General features: G+C 37.4%; 1 protein-coding gene across 2 annotated transcripts in view; it reads left to right on the top strand.

The window, feature by feature from the left end:
- Positions 1 to 21,688, top strand: part of RB1 (RB transcriptional corepressor 1) — a 147,019-nt gene that overhangs the window by 29,565 nt on the left and 95,766 nt on the right. For both annotated transcript variants that reach the window (XM_060080304.1, XM_060080305.1), the window contains exons 3-4: positions 13,316 to 13,431; positions 17,717 to 17,836. In XM_060080304.1, coding sequence (XP_059936287.1) covers positions 13,316 to 13,431; positions 17,717 to 17,836 — 236 coding nt within the window. The remainder of the gene's footprint in view (positions 1 to 13,315; positions 13,432 to 17,716; positions 17,837 to 21,688) is intronic.

Here is a 21,688-nt window from a genome sequence, read left to right as displayed (position 1 = left end):
TGCTACATTTTGGAAGAGTTTGAGAAGGATAGGTGTTAGCTCTTCTCTAAATGCTTGATAGAATTCACCTGTGAAGCCATCTGGTCCTGGGCTTTTGTTTGTTGGAAGATTTTTTATCACAGTTTCAATTTCAGTGCTTGTGATTGGTCTGTTCATATTTTCTATTTCTTCCTGATTCAGTCTTGGCAGGTTGTGCATTTCTAAGAATTTGTCCATTTCTTCCAGGTTGTCCATTTTATTGGCATAGAGTTGCTTATAGTAATCTCTCATGATCTTTTGTATTTCTGCAGTGTCAGTTGTTACTTCTCCTTTTTCATTTCTAATTCTATTGATTTGAGTCTTCTCCCTTTTTCTTGATGAGTCTGGCTAATGGTTTATCAATTTTGTTTATCTTCTCAAAGAACCAGCTTTTAGTTTTATTGATCTTTGCTATCGTTTCCTTCATTTCTTTTTCATTTATTTCTGATCTGATTTTTATGATTTCTTTCCTTCTGCTAACTTTGGGATGTTTTTGTTCTTCTTTCTCTAATTGCTTTAGGTGCAAGGTTAGGTTGTTTATTCGAGATGTTTCCTGTTTCTTAAGGTGGGATTGTATTGCTATAAACTTCCCTCTTAGAACTGCTTTTGCTGCATCCCATAGGTTTTGGGTCGTCGTGTCTCCATTGTCATTTGTTTCTAGGTATTTTTTAATTTCCTCTTTGATTTCTTCAGTGATCACTTCGTTATTAAGTAGTGTATTGTTTAGCCTCCATGTGTTTGTATTTTTTACAGCTCTTTTCCTGTAATTGATATCTAGTCTCATAGCATTGTGGTCGGAAAAGATACTTGATACAATTTCAATTTTCTTAAATTTACCAAGGCTTGATTTGTGACCCAAGATATGATCTATCCTGGAGAATGTTCCATGAGCACTTGAGAAAAATGTGTATTCTGTTGTTTTTGGATGGAATGTCCTATAAATATCAATTAAGTCCATCTTGTTTAATGTATCATTTAAAGCTTGTGTTTCCTTATTTATTTTCATTTTGGATGATCTGTCCATTGGTGAAAGTGGGGTGTTAAAGTCCCCTACTATGAGTGTGTTACTGTCGATTTCTCCTTTTATGGCTGTTAGTATTTGCCTTATGTATTGAGGTGCTCCTATGTTGGGGGCATAAATATTTACAATTGTTATATCTTCTTCTTGGATCGATCCCTTGATCATTATGTAGTGTCCTTCTTTGTCTCTTCTAGTAGTCTTTATTTTAAAGTCTATTTTGTCTGATATGAGAATTGCTACTCCAGCTTTCTTTTGGTTTCCATTTGCATGGAATATCTTTTTCCATCCCCTTACTTTCAGTCTGTATGTGTCTCTAGGTCTGAAGTGGGTCTCTTGTAGACAGCATATATATGGGTCTTGTTTTTGTATCCATTCAGCCAATCTGTATCTTTTGGTGGGAGCATTTAGTCCATTTACATTTAAGGTAATTATCGATATGTATGTTTCTGTTCCCATTTTCTTAATTGTTTTGGGTTCGTTATTGTAGGTCTTTTACTTCTGTTGTGTTTCTTGCCTAGGGAAGTTCCTTTAGCATTTGTTGTAAAGCTGGTTTGGTGGTGCTGAACTCTCTCAGCTTTTGCTTGTCTGTAAACGTTTTAATTTCTCCATCAAATCTGAATGAGATCCTTGCTGGGTAGAGTAATCTTGGTTGCAGGTTTTTCTCCTTCATCACTTTAATTATGTCCTGCCACTCCCTTCTGGCTTGTAGAGTTTCTGCTGAGAGATCAGCTGTTATCCTGATGGGGATTCCCTTGTGTGTTATTTGTTGTTTTTGCCTTGCTGCTTTTAATATGATTTCTTTGTGTTTAATTTTTGACAGTTTGATTAATATGTGTCTTGGCGTATTTCTCCTTGGATTTATTCTGTATGGGACTCTCTGTGCCTCCTGGACTTGATTAACTATTTCCTTTCCCATATTAGGGAAGTTTTCAACTATAATCTCTTCAAATATTTTCTCAGTCCCTTTCTTTTTCTCTTCTTCTTCTGGAACCCCTATAATTCGAATGTTGGTGCGTTTAATGTTGTCCCAGAGGTCTCTGAGACTGTCCTCTGTTCTTTTCATTCTTTTTTCTTTATTTTGCTCTGCAGCAGTTATTTCCACTATTTTATCTTCCACCTCACTTATCCGTTCTTCTGCCTCAGTTATTTTGCTATTGATCCCATCTAGAGTATTTTTTATTTCATGTATTGTGTTTTTAATCGATGCTTGATTCATCTTTAGTTCTTCTAGGTCCTTGTTAACTGTTTCTTGCATTTTGTCTATTCTATTTCCAAGATTTTGGATCTGGGAAATAGAATCTTGGATCATCTTTACCATCATTATTCTGAATTCTTTTTCAGGTAGACTGCCTATTACCTCTTCATTTGTTAGATCTGGTGGGTTTTTATCTTGCTCCTTCTCCTGCTGTGTGTTTTTCTGTCTTCTCATTTTGCTTATGTTACTGTGTTTGGGGTCTCCTTTTTGCAGGCTGCAGGTTCGTAGTTCCCGTTGTTTTTGGTGTCTGTCCCCAGTGGCTAAGGTTGGTTTAGTGGGTTGTGTAGGCTTCCTGGTGGAGGGGACTATTGCCTGTGTTCTGGTGGATGAGGCTGGATCTTGTCTTTCTGGTGGGCAGGTCCACGTCTGGTGGTGTGTTTTGGGGTGTCTGCGGACTTTTTATGATTTTAGGCCACCTCTCTGCTAATGGGTGGCGTTGTGTTCCTGTCTTGCTAGTTGTTTGGCTTAGGGTGTCCAGCACTGTAGCTTGCTGGTCGTTGAGTGAAGCTGGGTGCTGGTGTTGAGATGGAGATCTCTGGAAGATTTTCGCCGTTTGATATTATGTGGAGCTGGGAGGTCTCTTGTGGACCAGTGTCCTGAAGTTGGCTCTCCCACCTCAGAGGCACAGCACTGACTCCGGGCTCCTCAATTTGGGATGATGTGTTGTCTATTCCTGTATTCCACAGATGCAGGGTACATCAAGTTGATTGTGGAGCTTTAATCCGCTGCTTCTGAGGCTGCTTGGAGAGATTTCCCTTTCTCTTCTTTGTTCTCACAGTTCCTGTGTCTCAGCTTTGGATTTGGCCCCGCCTCTGCGTGTAGGTCGCCGGAGGGCGTCTGTTCTTCGCTCAGACAGGACAGGGTTAAAGGAGCAGCCTCTTCGGGGACTCTGGCTCACTCAGGCCGGGCGGGAGGGAGGGGCACGGGGTGCGGGGCGAGCCTGCAGCGGCAGAGGTCGGCGTGACGTTGCACCAGCCCGAGGCGCGCCGTGCGTTCTCCCAGGGAAGCCGCCCCTGGGTCCCGGGACCTCGGCAGTGGCGGGCTGCACAGGCTCCCGGAAGGGCGGTGTGGGCAGTGACCTGCGCTCGCATACAGGCTTCTTGGCAGCGGCAGCAGCAGCCCCAGCGTCCCACGCCCGTCACTGGGCTCCGCGCTTTCAGTCGCGACTCGCGCCCGTCTGTGGAGCCCCTTTAAGCAGCGCTCTTAATCCCCTCTCCTCGCGCACCAGGAGACCAAGAGGGAAGAAAAAGTCTCTTGCCTCTTCGGCAGCTCCAGAGTTTTCCCGGACTCCCTCCCGGCTAGCTGTGGCACATTAGCCCCCTTCAGGCTGAGTTCTCGCCGCCAGCCCCAGTCCTCTCCCTGCGCTCTGACCGAAGCCCGAGCCTCAGCTTCCAGCGCTGCGCGCCCCGGCGGGCGAGCAGACAAGCCTCTCGGGCTGGTGAGTGCCGCTCGGCACCGATCCTCTGTGTGGGGATCTCTCCGCTTTGCCCTACCCAGGTATGTGGGGAGTTTCTTGCCTTTTGGGAGGTCTGGGGTCTTCTGCCAGCGTTCAGTAGGTGTTCTGTAGGAGTTGTTCCACGTGTAGCTGTATTTCTGGTGTATCCGTGGGAGGAAGGTGATCTCCGCGTCTTACTCTTCCGCCATCTTCATGGGTTCTCTTAAGTTTTAAAAATTTCAGCACATTTGCCAAAGATTATCATTTTATGATTTGGAACCCTAGAAACTCCCAGACCACAGGACTTGATGATCAATGATCCCTTTCATTTCCCTTCCAATTGAGATTCTTTCATTTTAATGCCAACTCATTTATTCATTAGTTATGTTTTCATTTTTTCAAGTATTATATGTGATACTGGTAGAAGGAGTTGACATGCAAACTTTGGAAGATACCTTTTATACATATAATTGAATCTGAGTTGTAGGAGTTGACTTCCTCAGTTTTTTTCATCTTTGTTTCTAAGAGTGGTAGACATCGATTTCATTGATCTTTTACAGAGAAACCAGTTAATTAGTCGTTGTTTTAATATGGCGGCAGTTTTCTCTCCTCTGTGGCTATATCTTCTTGGGTGGGTCATCTTTTGGGCCTTTGACTCAATAAAGCAAGCAGAGAGCTTGACTAGAAACTAAATTCCAGGTCAGTTATGTATCACATGTTTAGGAAATGAGGTCTGTAATATCGTTTGTTTGTGTGAGTTAGTCCTGCTGATACTCACTAGGTTATCAATGTGTGATCAGGAGCTAAAGAAACTAGTAGAACCAATATTCTTACCTTATATTTTTTACTCATGATTTAGTTGCTGCTTGTTTCTCTGAGCATACTAGGAGGAAAAAGAGAAAGTAAAAAAAAGTCGTTCTGTCCTATACAGGGGGATGACTATTGCTACTGCTCTTTTTAAAAATGTGCATTTAACATCAAGTTAGTGCTGGACATTGTACTAGGTTTTTGGGGGTATAGCGGTGTATTAGATATAATTATGCCTTCAAAATGCTTACAGACTAGTTGAGATACGGACAATTGAGCAAGTAAGTAAACTGAACTTAAGTTTACTTAAGTGCTTAAATAGGCCTATCCATTCAGTTCTGTAAGAGCTCTTAAAGGAGGGAGCCCCAGGTACTCAATTCTTGGGCAGAAGGCTAGATGAATCTCAACTTGCCAGGTACATATTGTTCTGGGAGTAGAGTCCACTCTCTCCCCACAAAGGCGTTGTGTCACTGGATGGCTGATTCAGTTGGTATTCACCCTTGAGTATGGTATCAAAAATATGATTGAGTACAAGTAAAGTTAGCTTTTACATGCTTCCTGACTGTGCTCCTCTTGCCTTTTGCTTCTTCTGACCACATCAAAGAATTTCCTTAACACTAATTGCTGAGGGCTAATATTATGCAAGTGAGAGGGAGGATTTTCTGGCATATTAGCATGTTATCCCTTTTGTTTCTACATATAACCTTGGTAAGGAGGAAATCCAGCGGTGGAAGATAAAGGCAGCTCTTATCCCCTCTACTCCTCTAATACATTTAACTTGTAACTTTATGGCTAATCATGCATTACAGTCTCATGAATCTAGTGTAAGGATGTATCCTTTTGACCCTGAGATAAAGAGCATATTTCTTATGGCTTATTTCCATCTTGGTCATGGCTGATATTTTTAAAAGGGAAGATAACAGAGAGTAGTGTTTTTAACTTTTAAAATTTCAGTTTGATTTCATGTTGGTTATGATAGCATGACTAGTAAGATAACCTACTTTTCAGACGTTTCCAAGATGGTTTATGTTACCACTTGGTGGGGCTCTTTTATAGGTTAGTGCTTGTGATAAAGCAAGTACAAGTCATCACTAATTCGGGGTTGTCAATTGGGTGGTTCAGGTGAACTAAATTAAACGACAGCTTAAATAGGGAGCCTCTTAAGTGTTGATTGTAGATTTCTATTTAAACTATAGTATATGTAATTACAGTTTTAATATTTTAAAGATTTTTCTCAAGAATATTCCTAATTTTTCTCTCTCCTGCTTTATATAAATGTAGTACTTTTAAATTGACTTACTTTCCCCCCGTTTTATAGTTGTTAGGTAATTTAGAAAATGTATCTAGTGTTAATGAAGAAAATGAAAATCATTTGAAATCCTACCACCTAGAGATAATAGTTAACATTTTGATATATATTTGCCTTTCCTTCCTTTTAACATTTTTTCACAAAATTGGAGTCAAAATATACACAGAATTTTGTATTCTGGTGTTTTTTTCTCTTAACATGTCTTTGGTATTTTCCCATGTCCTTATAATCTTTGAAATGTTTTAAGAGTTTTATGTTATTCCATGATATAGCTCTATCATAATTTTTTTAACCATTTTATTTAAAGATATTTAACCTTTTCCCACTATTTTTACTCTTATAAATAATTCTTTGAACATATATTACACTAAATCTTGACTCAACACTCCAATTACTTTCATAGGATAAATTCTTAGAGATAAAACTGAACTCCAGGGCTTCCCTGGTGGTGCAGTGGTTGAGAGTCTGCCTGCCGATGCAGGGGACACGGGTTCGTGCCCCGGTTCGGGAAGATGCCACATGCCGCGGAGTGGCTGGGCCCGTGAGCCATGGCCACTGAGCCTGCGCGTCCGGAGCCTGTGCTCTGCAACAGGAGAGGCCACAACAGTGAGAGGCCTGCGTACCACAAAAAAAAAAAACCCAAAAACTGAACTCTTAAGGATCTTGATGCATATTTGCAAATTGTCCTTCAACTGACACTATTCTGAGGTTCAGTATTTTCAAAATACGTTTATTGGAAATTACTGTTTTTTCTTTTGCAAAATGCTTTTTCTTACCCTTTCCCCATTATTTTCTTCTATTTATTTATTTATTTATTGGTCATTCTTTTGGCTGAGTAAAAATTACTTTTCCTCTGTTTTAACAATTTTTAAGGTGTTGTACTGAGCCCATTTTGTAATTCTCAACTAAATTTTCAAGAAAACAAATCAGTTACAGATTTTAGGTTGTAAATTGCCATTGGAAAATAGGGCCTGGATCTTGAGAGAGCAGTGAGGGCTGGAAAGCAGGATGAGATATGAGAAACAACTGTAGGGAGGCGATGAGGGTGCTATAGAAGTGGATGAGATTGTGGAGGAAAAGAGAAGGTTCTGGGAAAACGTCCTTGGAGTTAGGAAACACTGAAAAAGTTGGGAGAAATAAAGAGAAAGGATGTTAGAGTGTTTAAAAAGCTAAGGGAAAAAGTTTCATTACAGTGGTGTTAGATGTTGTATACAGGACTTTGTGGATGAAACCAAAGAAAAGGCCATGCAGTTTAGAAAGAGAGTGGTCTTTGGAGACTTAGAGAATAGTGTCAGTAGAATAGCGCTTATATGGTAGATGTGTTCAGTGGATGCAGTAGGTGTGACTGTGAGAGTGTACAGATGAGTATGTGTGTGAATAGTGAGAGTAGTGAGAGGTTTAGATGTGTGGTTAGGCCAGTAGCTTGATAAAGTCCAGGGATAGGTTTTTTTCTTTTTTTAAGGTGGTGCAAGCTTATCTAAAGGGAAATAAGTGTTTAGAAAGAACTGGTAGAGAAATTACAGAAGACAGAGGAAAGAATTAATAAACTAGTTCTTGAAGGAGATGAGAGGCAGTATGATCCAAAGTGGGAGGTATGGAGAGATTAGATATATTAATTTGAGAGTGGAGGAGAATGTCCATTTGTCAAAGTCAGAAGAGGAAGTTGAAGATGCAGAGACATTTGGAGGAAGACTGAAATTTATGGTATTTAGAAATTATTTGATGTGGAGAAAAATGTTGAGGCTTTTGGTATTGTGATTCTCTAACCTTCTCAGTAAAATAGAAATGAAGAGTACAGAATAGTAAAATAGTTAAGAGTACAGGACTATTAGTGGGGTGATGAGATTAAGGATTTCAGTAGTGAAAATGTTAGGAACATCAATGTAGAAATGTAATTAAGGAAATATTCTTAAATAAATGGAACAATGCTAAATTGAGTGTTAAGAAGCTTGGGTTTTAGGTCTGTGGCATCAACTGGCTGTGTTGAGCAAGTCTCAACACTCTAGTCTTTATTTCTTAATCTGCACAATGAGAATAAATCAGATGTCCTTTACGGATTTAAAAATCTTGAATCAAACTGAACTAAAAAAGAACAAAACATAGCTACAGTAATCAAGTCATTGTAGTACTAGTAAAAAAGAAAGACAAGTAGGTCAGTGGAACAGAACAGAGAATCCAGAAATAGGATTCACACATATATGGTGAGTCTTTGCACACCGAGGTGCTAAGGTAATTCAGTGGAGGAAGGATATTCCTCTTAACAAACGATGCTGGAGCAATTGGACGTCCATATGCAAAAAATGAACTTTTATCCCTATCTTGCACCATTTATAAAAGTTAATTCAAATGAATCATAGATCTAAACTTGTAGAAGATGACATAGGAGAAAATCCTCGTGACCTTGGGTTAAGCAAAGATTTCATAGATAGCACCACCAAAAGCATGATCTATAAAGCAAAGTAATAAATTGAGCTCCATCAAAATTAAAAACTTACGCTCTTTGACATACACTATTTAAGAAAATGAAAAGCCACAGATTGGATGAAAATTTTTGCAAAACACATATCTGTTAAGTGATTTGAATCCAGAATGTATAACTAATTCTTACAACTTAATAAGACAAACAACTGAATAGAAAATTGGCAAAAGATTTGAAAAGACCCTTTACCAAAGAAGAGATATGGATGTTAAGTAAGATTTGAAAAAATACTCAATGTCATTAGTCCTTGGGAAAAGGTACCATTACATACCTACTAGGATGGTTAAAAAATAGGCAAGAACAGACAAACAAAAACTAAGTGCTAGTAAGGATGTGAAGCAGCTGGAACTCTCACTTGTTGCTGGTGGGAATGCAAAATGGTACAGCCACGTTGGAAAACAGTTTACTAGTTTCTTATAAACCTAAACTTGTATTTAATATAGAACTTAGCATTCCTCAACTAGATATTCACCCAAGAAAAATGAAAACATACATCCACTTAAAGATCTGTAGTTGGATATTTAAGGCTAGGGTTAGTAGCCTTATTCATAGCAGTGTATTCAGCCGTTGGAGTAGATAAATAAATTGTGGGATACTCATACAACGGAGTGCTACTCAGCAATTAAAAGGAATAAATACTAATATTATAGATAGAACAATATGGATGAGTCCTCAGAAGCATTATGCTAAGTGAAAGAAGCCAGACAAAAAAGGCTACAGACTGTATAATTCCATTTGTATGATATTCTGGAAAAGGAATTGAAATCAGATCAGTGGTTTCCAGGGGCTGGAAGTCAATAAACATGATTTCTTACACACACACACACACACACACACACACACACACACACACACACACACACACACCTCCAGCATTCCTTAGCATTCCCAGGAATGGATGTTTTTGGTGTGGAGAAGGTTGGATTACGGATAGGATTGAGACAGATACGATATAGAGGAATGAGTGCTAGATTCACTGACAATAGTGCTGCTGCTGCTAGTTGTGATTCAATGAGTATAATGCCGGGCACCATGCTGATTACTTAAGTGCATCCTCAGAGACTTCCCTGGCATTCCAGTGGTTAAGAATTTACACTTCCACTGCAGAGGGCACAGGTTTCACCCCTGGTTGGGGAACTAAGATCCTGCATGCCGCCACGTGAGGCCAAAAAAATAAAAATAAAAAGCATCCTCACTGTTAATTTTCATAGTGACTCTGATTAGATATTATTATTATCCCTATTTTAGTAGAAACTGAGGTCTAATTGGATTTAAGCAAGTTGCTCACAGTTACACCACTAGAGTATTCAAACTCTTGAATGTTTGACACCAAAAAGCATGTTCTTAACATAAATAAAAGTATAAGTCCCAGGGAGACAGGGAATTTTGTTTGTTTGTTTCTGTTTTCATCACTGTATCCCCAAAGTCATAAAACCATGGCAGTTGCATAATGAATATTTCTTTTTTTTTCTTTTTCTTTTTAAAAAGTATTTCTTTAAAAATTATTAGAGATATCAAATTTTGGAAGATATAAAAAAACAAACTGGAAGAGGCAAAGAAAACTATATGAAGATATATGATTTTTTTTTTTTTTTTTTTTGCGGTACGCGGGCCTCTCACTTGTTGTGGCCTCTCCCGTTGTGGAGCACAGGCTCCGGATGCACAGGTTCAGCGGCTATGGCTCATGGGCCCAGCCGCTCCACGGCATGTGGGATCTTCCCAGACCGGGCCACGAACCCGTGTCCCCTGCAACGGTAGGCGGACTCTCAACCACTGCACCACCAGGGAAGCCCTATGGTTTTTAAGTGATTGCAAATATGGTGGTTAGGCTGATGTTTTCCATTTAGGCATTTATCATATCAGATGACTGTGTTAAATTATGTTACTTGTGTTCCAGTATAATCTACTATTTAAAAAAGTGAACAGAATGATTATAGAGTAGGATTTTGTAGTTGATTCTCATTTTCATGGCTTTGTAAATTTTTTCCCTCTGGCAAATTTTGGTGGCATCCAGATATAAGATCAGACCAAGTGGATGTTATAGGTTACAACTAAAATGCAAGCCCTTTCCATATCTATCTCTATCTCTCTATATAATTCTATATCTAGAATCTTAAATACTTTAATTTAGAAATTCTACTTCTAGGACTCTCTTAATTGGAAACTGATTATTTTCTTCGCATAGATTAACAAAAATATTTGTGCATGAATCATTTGGTTTTATAACATTGATCTCATCTGTAATATGGTTCCCTCTAAAGAACTAAATCAAATATAGGTGATTAAAATATTTAATATTCTCAAGTTTAGAAGGTACATTTATTTTTCTTCCATAGATAACTATGTATGAAGAAGAAAGAACACTTTATCTATACATGTAGTTAATTGGGATGCAGCTAGAACATCAACAATATCAACAACAAAAACAACAAGATTTATAAATCATCTGAAATAAAGGTCACACATTTCGCTTATAGGAAAGTTCCTCGGGTCCTTAACAGTCAGAACCTATGTATACAACATTTTATTTAGGCATTTTATCATTTCAAATGAGCTTGTGTTGAATCGTGTTTGCTATGTCCTAATAAAATTTGCTATTTAAAAAAATGAATAAAGCACATACTCAATTTTAACAAGCTTAATACTTCATTTCCCAACTTTAAAAGAGTAAAAAAAAGATTGGAGTTGCTGAAAGAAGACACACTGAGAGAAGTTAGGTTCAACAGGTGATAGCCTGAGAGCAAAGAAGCAAACCAAAATCATGATAAGAATTAAGCATAAAAATTAAAGTCATGGTAGTTTGAAAGTTGTTTATTTTAGAGACAAACAACCTTTTACATCTTAGTAGTTCCTGAGAAATTAACCATAGTAATGTAAATACTTATAAGTGTATATACATATATAAGAGTTTATGTTCATTCATTTTATTAAAACATACTTAATAGTCATAACAGTCAAGCAACATATACTTTGTTGTTCAGTTTCAGAAATAGTAAGTATGTAGCCTAGTTTCAATGTCAAATTTATTGAAGTATAATTTATATACACTAAATCAACCAGTTTTAAGTGAACAGTTCAATAGGTTTTGACAAATGTTATTTAACCATTGAGATCTAAAAATTTTTTATTACTCCAGAAAGTTGTCTCATTCTCTTTTGTCATCATTCCCCAACACCTCCACTCCTGTCCCCAGGCAGCCACTGATCTACTTTCTGACATTAAAGATTAGTTTTGCCTTTTCTAGAATTTTGTAGAAATCAAAGTGTACACAGCATGTACCCTTCTATATTTGGCTTTTTTCCCTCTGCGTGATAACTGAGATTTATCTATGTTGTGTGTATTTATACTTTTCCTTTTTATTGTTGGATAACATTCCATTCAATGGATATACCACAGTTTATCTCTTCACCTGTTTTTGGATATTGGGTTGTTTGAGTTTTTGATTTTTATGAATGAAGCTACTGTTAACATTCAGGTACCAAGTTTCCACTTCTCTTGGGTATAAATATCTAGGGGTGGAATTGCTAAGTGTTATGGCAGGTATATAGCTTTATAAGAACTTGCCAAACTTCTTTTCCAAAATGGTTGTACCATTTTACGTTTTCATCAGTAACGTTTGAGTGTTCCATTGCTTTACATCCTTTTCAACCTTTGATATTGTTAGTCTTTTTAATTTTAACAATTCTAGTGGGTGTATAGTTGTAATATAAGTTTTAAAATATTTATTTCCCAGGTAGCTAAAATTAAGGAAAAGTTTAGAGTTGGATAGTGATAAGCTTCATATTATCCATAAAATTTGATAATCTAGAATAATTCTTTTTTCTAAAGCTTTTATATAATTGAGATTTCAGAACAATGTAAAAATGCATCACATACTTTTCAGCTCCATTGTAATCTCCAATTAAGAGTAATAAGCCGTTCCAGCTGTTTGATAGAACATCAGATTATTTGGTATTTCTTTTGTTTTCAATTTAATATAATCCAAATTTTACCTATAAAACTTACATATTTAAATAGGGATATGTATTTTTGGGGATAAAAAGTATTCTAATGATAATGAAAAAATATTCTAATGATAGTGATAACCATCATTCATTGAATATTAGTTATATGCCAGACCTAAGGGCTTTATATATATAATCTCATTTAATTCTTACAAAGTGAAATATGTATTTCCATTTTACAAGGAAGGCAATTAGGGCACTGAGAGACATGAATTTCATAAGGTTAAAAAATACTTGAATCAGGACTTCTGTGGTGGCACAGTGGTTAAGAATCCACCTGCCAATGCAGGGGACACGGGTTCGAGCCCTGGTCCGGGAAGATCCCTCATGCTGCAGAGCAGCTAAGCCCGTGTGCCACAACTACTGAAGCCCGCATGCCCTAGAGCCCATGCTCTGCAACAAGAGAAGCCACGGCAATGAGAAGACCGAGCACCCCAACGAAGAGTAGCCCCCACTCTCCGCAACTAGAGAAAGCCCACGCACAGCAACAAGGACCCAAGGCAGCCAAAAATAAAAATAATTTAAAAATTAAAAAAAAGACTTCAATCAATAGATTTATAAAAGAACAAGTGAATTAGAAGAAAAAAGATTTTGGAGTCCATTTTATGGAGCCTAAAATCTTTCAACTTGGCTTTGATGACATTGGATTACTGAAAAATGAAAATATTTACTTCAGAGAACTGAGTGGCCCCTAGATTTTGTATAGAAAATTGTAATTTAACTTTTTGACCTTTCTAGTAATTTTTTTGCCTTATAGTATAAAATTTAGTTACTAATTTTGTAACTAGTTTGTTTGTTACTAGTGTAGAATTAAATGCTCTCAAGTATATGACCTCATAAAGATTTAGTAACAAATTAATTTTGTTACGCTGAATAAGAAAAAAGTTGCATATAATACAGTTTTAGCACAGTATCCAGTGTGTGAATGATTTAATGAAATATTTGAACCTTTTTGTTTTGTTTTGTTTTGTCTTGTTTTGTTTCCAGGAAGGTTATGTTCAAAAGAAAAAGGAACTATGGGGAATCTGTATCTTTATTGCAGCAGTTGACCTAGATGAGATGCCGTTCACTTTCACTGAGCTGCAGAAAAGCATTGAAACCAGGTAAAATTTCTTATATTAATATAGGCCTCTGCCATTAAAGAAAACTATTTCTGAACTGTCATTTTAATAGACTTTAGGGAATTAGTGGGAAATGCTAAAATTAAATAAAACATAGAAAACTTAGGTCAACTAGTGAACTCCTGTTCTCCATTAGAGCCCTTAATGAAGGTGTATTTATGCCACACTTTCTTAAAAATGTAGCAGTTTGTGTCCTGGGAAAATTTCCATTGTGTCTCTCACTATCTGTAAACTTTCTTAATTGTAGCTATTGATAAAGTGGACAAAAAAAGCAAAGATTTATGAAGTAGACTTACTATATATTAAAACCTTTGTAAAAGTAGTGTGAGTCTATCTTAAAGGAAATTTAGTTGATTTATTAAAGTTTAAGATTATTTAATATAATAGATATTATAATTATATATGCTTTGAGACTGTATGTTCAGTTGAGTATCTATTATAATACTTGTCCCTGTAATTACTTAATTAACGTCTGTATTGAGTTTCTAAGCCTAATAAGAGGAGTTTACTGTTTCCAACAAGTCAAGAGAAGCCTTCTGGGAATTCCAGTCATTTCTTTTGCAGTATGTTTATGAAATGTAACAGTAAATAATTTTACCAAAAAGATAGTAGTATATGTTTTTTCTTGGATAAAACCATCTAGAGTTAGACATAATTGGTGTTTTGTGTAAATGAGATAAATTAAATTATTGCATGTTTTAGTAACTTTTTCTTATTACCTCTAAATAAAATGTGGAAACAAAGGCCTTGTATGTTCATATTTAACTTATTGAATATGAATTGGTTTACCTCTCAGATATTTCACAGTTTAACTTTATTAACTAAAATCACTAAATCAAAATAGTTTTTATATAGCTGAAAAATAATCTAAATATAGAGGTAAAATTTTACGTTGATTTATTCATTTATTCAGCATATGTTTTCGTGACCTCTGAGGATTAGAAAGAGAATGAATGTTTGGGTTAAGATAGACTGGGTTTATTTTACAACGTATATGACTTGGAGCAGATTGCTTATCCATATTAAGTCTCAGGTTCCTTTACTTTCCTGCGAAGTAAAAATTATTAACTAAATAGTTCTCTAGTCAATGCCTGTAACACCATAGGTGCTGATGAGGTCTTGATCTCTTTTTTTCTGTAGATTCCTCCTATTACCTGCCCACCCCCCTTAAACAAAAAGGGGGAAGGAAACAAAACTTACCAACTGCTAGGCGCTGTGTTACTCTACTAGGTTCTAATGATATAGAGGTGAGATATGGTCTCTGACCTCAAGAAACTCATCCAGTTTAAATTAAACAGATGACTGCAATACAGTGTTATATAGCTATCCATAGACTGCTAAATAAATATGACAGAGAAAGTCTATTATATCCTTTATCTATAAGGTGAAAAAATTTTCCTGGAAAAGATTTTCCTAAACTTTTTCTCTGAGTATTCGTAGAGCAACTCTGATTTATAAAATGGGCATATCATAAGTAATATCACTACAATAATTATAGGAATGTATTTGCTACAACTTTTTCTTAGGGCATCTCTCAGTGTTCTGATAACTAACTATCCAGGAATGTTATCTAAACCACTGCTTCTTAAAAGTACTCTGGTGAAGGGCTAGTTTCTTTTCTTCCCAGTATGTCATAGACTGATGTTTTAAAAATAAGTAATATAAATTAATTACTAGAAAAATGAAACAAAAATCATACTAAACACAGGACTAAATTTTTTATTATTGGATTCAGCAGGCATTAAAATTAGTGTCAAGGGCTTCCCTGGTGGCGCAGGGGTTGAGAGTCCGCCTGCCAATGCAGGGGACACGGGTTCGTGCCCCGGTCCAGGAGGATCCCACATGCAGTGGAGCGGCTAGGCTTGTGAGCCATGGCCGCTGAGCCTGTGCTCTGCAATGGGAGAGGCCACAACAGTGAGAGGCCCGCGTACTGCAAAAAAAAAAAAAAAAAAATTAGTGTCAAATTGCCATAAAAGTTTTTAAGTGTTTACCCTCAATTTCTGTACTTAATTGTGGACTGGTAAACAGTTTATGGACCCTTATCAATCCATGGAGCACTGCTCCTAGAATATGTAGTTATCTACAGATCTGTGTTTTAATTATGGCTTTTTATGCCTGTCTGCCTGCCTTCCTCTCACCTTCCTGCCTTCACTTCTTTCCTTCAGAGGAGGACTACAGAAGGAATAGAGACTCACTTAAGTTACCCCCAGAAAAAGAAGGCTTTTTAGTAACAATTCACAGTTTTCATGGTGCTCCATGGATAGGTATTGCCATATATCTCAAAACTGGAAGTGAGAGTGGGTCCTGAATAAATGCCATTCTAAGTTTGATTTCTTTTTTTCAGCATGTTAGCTCCATTCTTTTTCTTTTTTTAAAGGATCGATTTTTATTTATCTATTTATTTTTGGTTGCATTGAGTCTTCGTTGCTGCGTGTGGGCTTCCTCTAGTTGCATCGAGCAGGGGCTACTCTTCATTGCAGTGTGCGGGCTTCTCATTGCTGTGGAGCACAGTCTCTAGATGCGTGGGCTTCAGTAGTTGTGGCGTGCGGGCTTGGTTGCTCCGTGGTGTGTGGGACCTTCCTGGACCGAGGCTTGAACCCGTGTCCCCTGCATTGGCAGGTGGATTCTTAAACCACTGCGCCACCAGGGAAGTCCCCATTCTTTTTCTTTTCTAAGCAGCATCATGATTATCTACTCTGTATCATTTCTATTCCTCCTTTATTTGCTTTCCCACAAAGCTTGTCATGGCTGCCCCAATCCCTTCTGTATCAGTGGAACTTTTCATAACCTTCTTTTGTGTTCTGTGCCCTGCTGATTAGCTGAGGCTTTTATTTTTCCAATTCCCAAGATAAATGTCTGAGTGGTACAGCCCTCTTTTTGGAATGAAGCCTGTAGCTCACTGGTTGCTAGACAGCCTATGGATGGGTCTAGTGACTACCCTGTAGTTCAGTTAGCTGCTTTGGTATAACTCCTTAGACAAACTTGATTAGAAGTGAGTATGTGAGGTGCAGTTGATGATTGCTATCTGTAGTGCCCTATTTTTCAGAAGTCAAAAATGTATGTATTGATATTTCTAATAGGTTAATTTTATTTTTTTTTAATTTTTATTTATTTATTTATTTTTTTTTTTTTTTTGCGGCATGTGGGCCCCTCACTGCTGCGGCCTCTCCCGTTGCGGAGCACAGGCTCCGGACGCGCAGGCCCAGCGGCCATGGCTCACGGGCCCAGCCGCTCCGCGGCATATGGGATCCTCCCAGACCGGGGCACGAACCCGTATCCCCTGCATCGGCAGGCGGACTCCCAACCACTGCGCCACCAGGGAGGCCCTCTAATAGGTTAATTTTATAGAAAACAATAAACAATGATTTAAAGTTACTATTTAAGCAACTTAAAATTTTTAATCAGTTTCCCTTTTCCCTTCCCCAACAATTCAGTCCTAAAACCGCTGGTGGGCTGAAGAAAGTAGGTGTGTGCATCTGTGGTGGGGAGCACTGTGGTGCCCAGAGAAGGATGCCAGAGCCAAAGTGGGATGAGGAGGTCATCCACCAGGGGCCTGGGGCTTCTTGACATGGGCTGCTTGCTGTACAATGTCAGAGACCAAGCAGGGTGTGTGGGCAGCTGGTATAGGGAGTCATGGCACATGTGAGGTAAGGGCAGTCTGGGGTGAGGAGTCAGAGCCCTACTAGGATGAGGACGGTATCCACGTGGAGGGGGGAGGGCAGTTCAGGATGGGGGGAGCCAGTCTGAGCAGGAGAGGAGGGTGCCCATGTGGAGGAGTGGGTAGCTTGGTACTTATATAGGGGGATTGATTAAATGAGTAAATTAAAGATAAGTGGGTCCCAGGTTTCTCACTGTCAAAGAAGAGTTATGAATATGGAAAGGGAAACACTGGAAGGAACCCTGTAGTTTTTGTGTTGGAATTGGATAAATGGATGTGAACTTGTGATTTTAAAACATATAGATAGATACAGAAATAAATATATGTATATGTCTGTTATAACCGTTATTTTTTTTCTGTGTTCTTGATGATAAGTAGATGTAGGCATAGGTATATAGATATAGTGGTATATAGGTTGAAGACTAGTTGATTTTTTTCCTCTTTAAATTCTAGTAAAATGCAAAAACTAAGTTCCTTCCAAAGGATGTATAATAGTGATTTGGTGTAGAGCTAACAAGTGTTTTGAATTGAAATGTCTATGCTTTGAAAATGAAACAAAATGAATTTTTAAAGTTATGGATTCACTTTTTTCTATTCTTTCCTTTGTAGTGTCTATAAATTTTTTGACTTACTAAAAGAAATCGATACCAGTACCAAAGTTGATAATGTTATGTCAAGGCTGTTGAAGAAGTATAATGTGTTGTGTGCACTCTACAGCAAATTAGAAAGGTAAAGTACAAATTTAATTAGCGTTACACCCTGCTTTTTCGTATCATTGTTCATGATTAGTTTCCATCTGGGAACTGTTACATTCTTAGTAAAGTTATTAAGTATTAGATTTGTCCCCTTAATATTCTTAACTTTCTTACTTGTCCAATCATATTCATTCTGAATGTTTCTTCCAAAATTACTTGTTTTACTCATGGTTCTCATTTTTTTTAAACAAACTTAAAGCTAGTTTCCACTTTAGCCTTCTCTGCCAGAAGACTTGTAGCTCTGAACGGAAGGGTGACCTAAATTTAAAATTCTTCCTAATGGTGATACTATGTCTAGAAAAAGAAAGCATGTTGGCACTGGAAGGTGTATGTGACCTATACTACTGAGCTATGACTTGTATTCTCCACGGTGGTTTAGAAGAAGCAGTTTTTTTGTGGAATATCCTTTAAGAAACTTCAGGCTATCAGCTGTTTTATTCCACATAAATTAAGAAACTACAACAAGCATTAATGAAGTGACTGATAGTACCCGCTATGTGTTAGATGCTAGGGATGTAAAATCATATGATACTATGATCATCAATTAGCTTATAGTAAATAAATAAATTATATCTTTTAATAAAAATAAGTGCAATAATCATTTGATGCGCTACTGTAGAGGATTATTTGTAAGAAGTAGAAATTATGTTGTGGCAAAATTCTGTGTATGTTTAAAGGTAAGAAGAATAATTATGGGGTGAAAAAACTATAGAAGAAGGCGATGTCTGAGTAGGGTTTAAAGGATAGATAGAAACTCAGCAAGCAAAATATGTGGAGACTGGGACTGAGTATCCTAGGCAGAGTGATTAGCATGTGTTCAAAGCCAGAGCAGTATTGTAAAGTATTTTGATATTGCTAATGGCTAAAAGGTAGGAGGGAATTAGACTGATAGTGAGCTTGGACTTTACCCAGCAGGAGATCGAGAGTCATTGATTTTAAGCTAGGGAGTGACACAGTCAGATATGGCCTTTAAAAGGTCACTCAGGCCTTTGCAAAAGGGATTTGGAATTTTTATTGACTAGTTATATGAGATAATTTTGTGTATATTGGCCTTGAAGTAGATCAATAGGATTTCTTCTCTCCTATATGTACCTTCTTTTGAAGAGCAGTTGGGAAGATTAACTGTGATACTAAAGTCTATTTATTTCAGGGTAGACTATATGTGTATATATGGCAGTGTGCTGTGGTGATTATGATAACTTTTAAAAAGCTAAACAGATCTAGATATTAATAATAATTTTGTCATTCATTGACTGTGTGAGCTAGGGAAACATACTTAACGTCTTTAAACCTCAATTTGAATCTGTAAAATGTAGCTAATAATGCTCTCCTTGCAGAGTAATTGTAAGATAATGTTACTGGTTAGCTCACCTCCTAGCACATACTAAGTGCTAAATAAACAGTAGCTTTTAAAGCTATTATTAACTACATTAATGCTGTCACATAGAAATGTAAAAATGCAAGCCATATTTATTTATTTATTTATTTATTATTTTTGGCTCTGTTGGGTCTTCATTGCCACACGTGGGCTTTCTCTAGTGGCAGCGAGCGGCGGCTACTCTTAGTTGTGCTGCGTGCACTTCTCATTGCGGTGGCTTCTCTTGTTGCGGAGCACAGGCTCTAGGCGCGTGGGCTTCAGTAGTTGTGGCTCACGGGCTCTAGAGTGCAGGCTCAGTAGTTGTGGTGCACGGGCTTAGTTGCTCCGTGGCATGTGGGATCTTCCCGGACCAGGGCTCGAACCCGTCTCCCCTGCATTGGCAGGCAGATTCTTAACCACTGCGCCACCAGGGAAGCCCAAGCCATATATTTTAAATATTCTAGTGGCTGCGTGACAAGTAAAAAGAAACAAGTGAAATTAATTTTAACATTTTATTTAACTCATATATCCCAAAATACCAAATTTCAACACATAAATTTGTATACAGATGTTCATGGCAGCATTATTTATAATAGCCAAAAAGTGGAAACACCCTGAATGTCCATCAGCTGATGAATGGATAAACAAAATATGATCTTTCCATATGGGAGAATATTGTTCAGCCATAAAAGGGAATAAAGTTCTGCTACATGCTACAATATGGATGAACCTTGAAAACATTAAGCTAAGTGAAAGATACCAGACACAAAAGGCCACATATTTCATTTTATGATATGTCCAGAACAGGCATATCCATGAGATGGAAGATAGGTTAGTGATTGCTAGGGAATGGGAAGTGAAGGGAATGAGGAGTATCTGTTAAAAGATGTGGGGTTTCTTTTTGGGGTGATGGAAATTTTAGATAACAGTGATGATTACATAACAAAGTGAATACTAAAAACTACTGAATTTATACACTTTAAAATGATGAATTTTATGTTAGGTAAATTATATTTCACCAGGAAAACATGAAACCAATAGAGAAGTTTTACATTCTTTTTCTCATACTAAGTATTTTTTTTAACATTTTGGTGTGTAATTTACATTTACAGCACAACTTCATTTGTACTAGCCAAAAACATTTCAGGTGTTCAGTAGCCATAAGAGCTTGTGGTTCACGTATTAGACAGCATAGATTTATATTGTATGTCATTACCTTTATGATAACATTCTATTCTGAGTTACATTAAATTACAAAATGATATAAAACAATGCATCTGACATTAAACATATTTTCTATAATTATAAAAATTCCCTCTTGATTACCATCTGCTTTTTTTTAATATAAGATAGTAGTTTTCTCTATGTAAATTTTTGATCTACATATTTTTTCTGACTGGCTTCTTTCACTTAGCATGTTTTCATGGTTCATCCATGTTGTAGCATGTTTCAGTACTTCATTACTATTTATTATGGAATAATATTCCATTGTATGGCTATACCACATTTTATTTATTCATTCATCTACTTATAGTTATTTGGGTTGTATGTCTTTTTTTTTTTTTTAAGATGTTGGAGATAGGAGTTTATTAATTCATTTTATTTATTTTTGCTGTGTTGGGTCTTCGTTTTTGTGCTAGGGCTTTCTCTAGTTGTGGCAAGCAGGGGCCACTCTTCATTGCGGTGCGCGGGCCTCTCACTATCGCGGCCTCTCCTGTTGCGGAGCACAGGCTCCAGACGCACAGGCTCAGTAATTATGACACATGGGCCTAGCCGCTCCACGGCATGTGGGATCTTCCCAGACCGGGGCACGAACCCGCGTCCCCTGCATCGGCAGGCGGACTCGCAACCACTGCGCCACCAAGGAAGCCCCGGGTTGTATGTCTTTTAACGTAGTTGACAGTATAAAGGAGAACAAGTGTATATTTATAGAGATTGTTATAATAACTTTATTATATATCATTTTGTCTTCTCTTCATTTCTTTCCATGGATTTGATTTATCATCTTGTGTCATGTGTTTACTCCAATACAGCTTTGATCCTACCCAGCTCTTTGTGCTGCTGTTGTCAAACACATTACATTTCATGTGTTAGAGGCCCAAGAATACAATATATACATATTGTGTTATGCAATTATATTTTATATCAATTAGGAGAAGAAAGGAGAAGAAATATGTAATTATACCATCTTTCATAATAACATAATTACCTTTACCAGTGCTCTTTGTTTATTCATGTGGATGTGAATTACTGTCTTGGGTCATTTGTTTTCAGCCTGAACTTTTACTATTTTTTTATAAGATGAGTTTGCACATTCTCTGTTTTTGTTTGAGACTATCTATTTCACCATCACTTGTGAAAGGTAGTTTTGCTGTATATATGAGTCTTAGTTTACATTTTTTTTCTTTCTTTGAGTATGTAATCCCACTGCCTTCTGATCTTCATTGCTTCTGTTGAGAAGTCACCTGT

Source organism: Mesoplodon densirostris, chromosome 17, assembly GCF_025265405.1.
Source record: "Mesoplodon densirostris isolate mMesDen1 chromosome 17, mMesDen1 primary haplotype, whole genome shotgun sequence".
NCBI classification, from domain to species: Eukaryota; Metazoa; Chordata; class Mammalia; order Artiodactyla; family Ziphiidae; genus Mesoplodon; species Mesoplodon densirostris.
The sequence above is the reverse complement of the archived record's forward strand: the minus strand, read 5'-3'. Positions and strand labels throughout refer to the sequence as shown.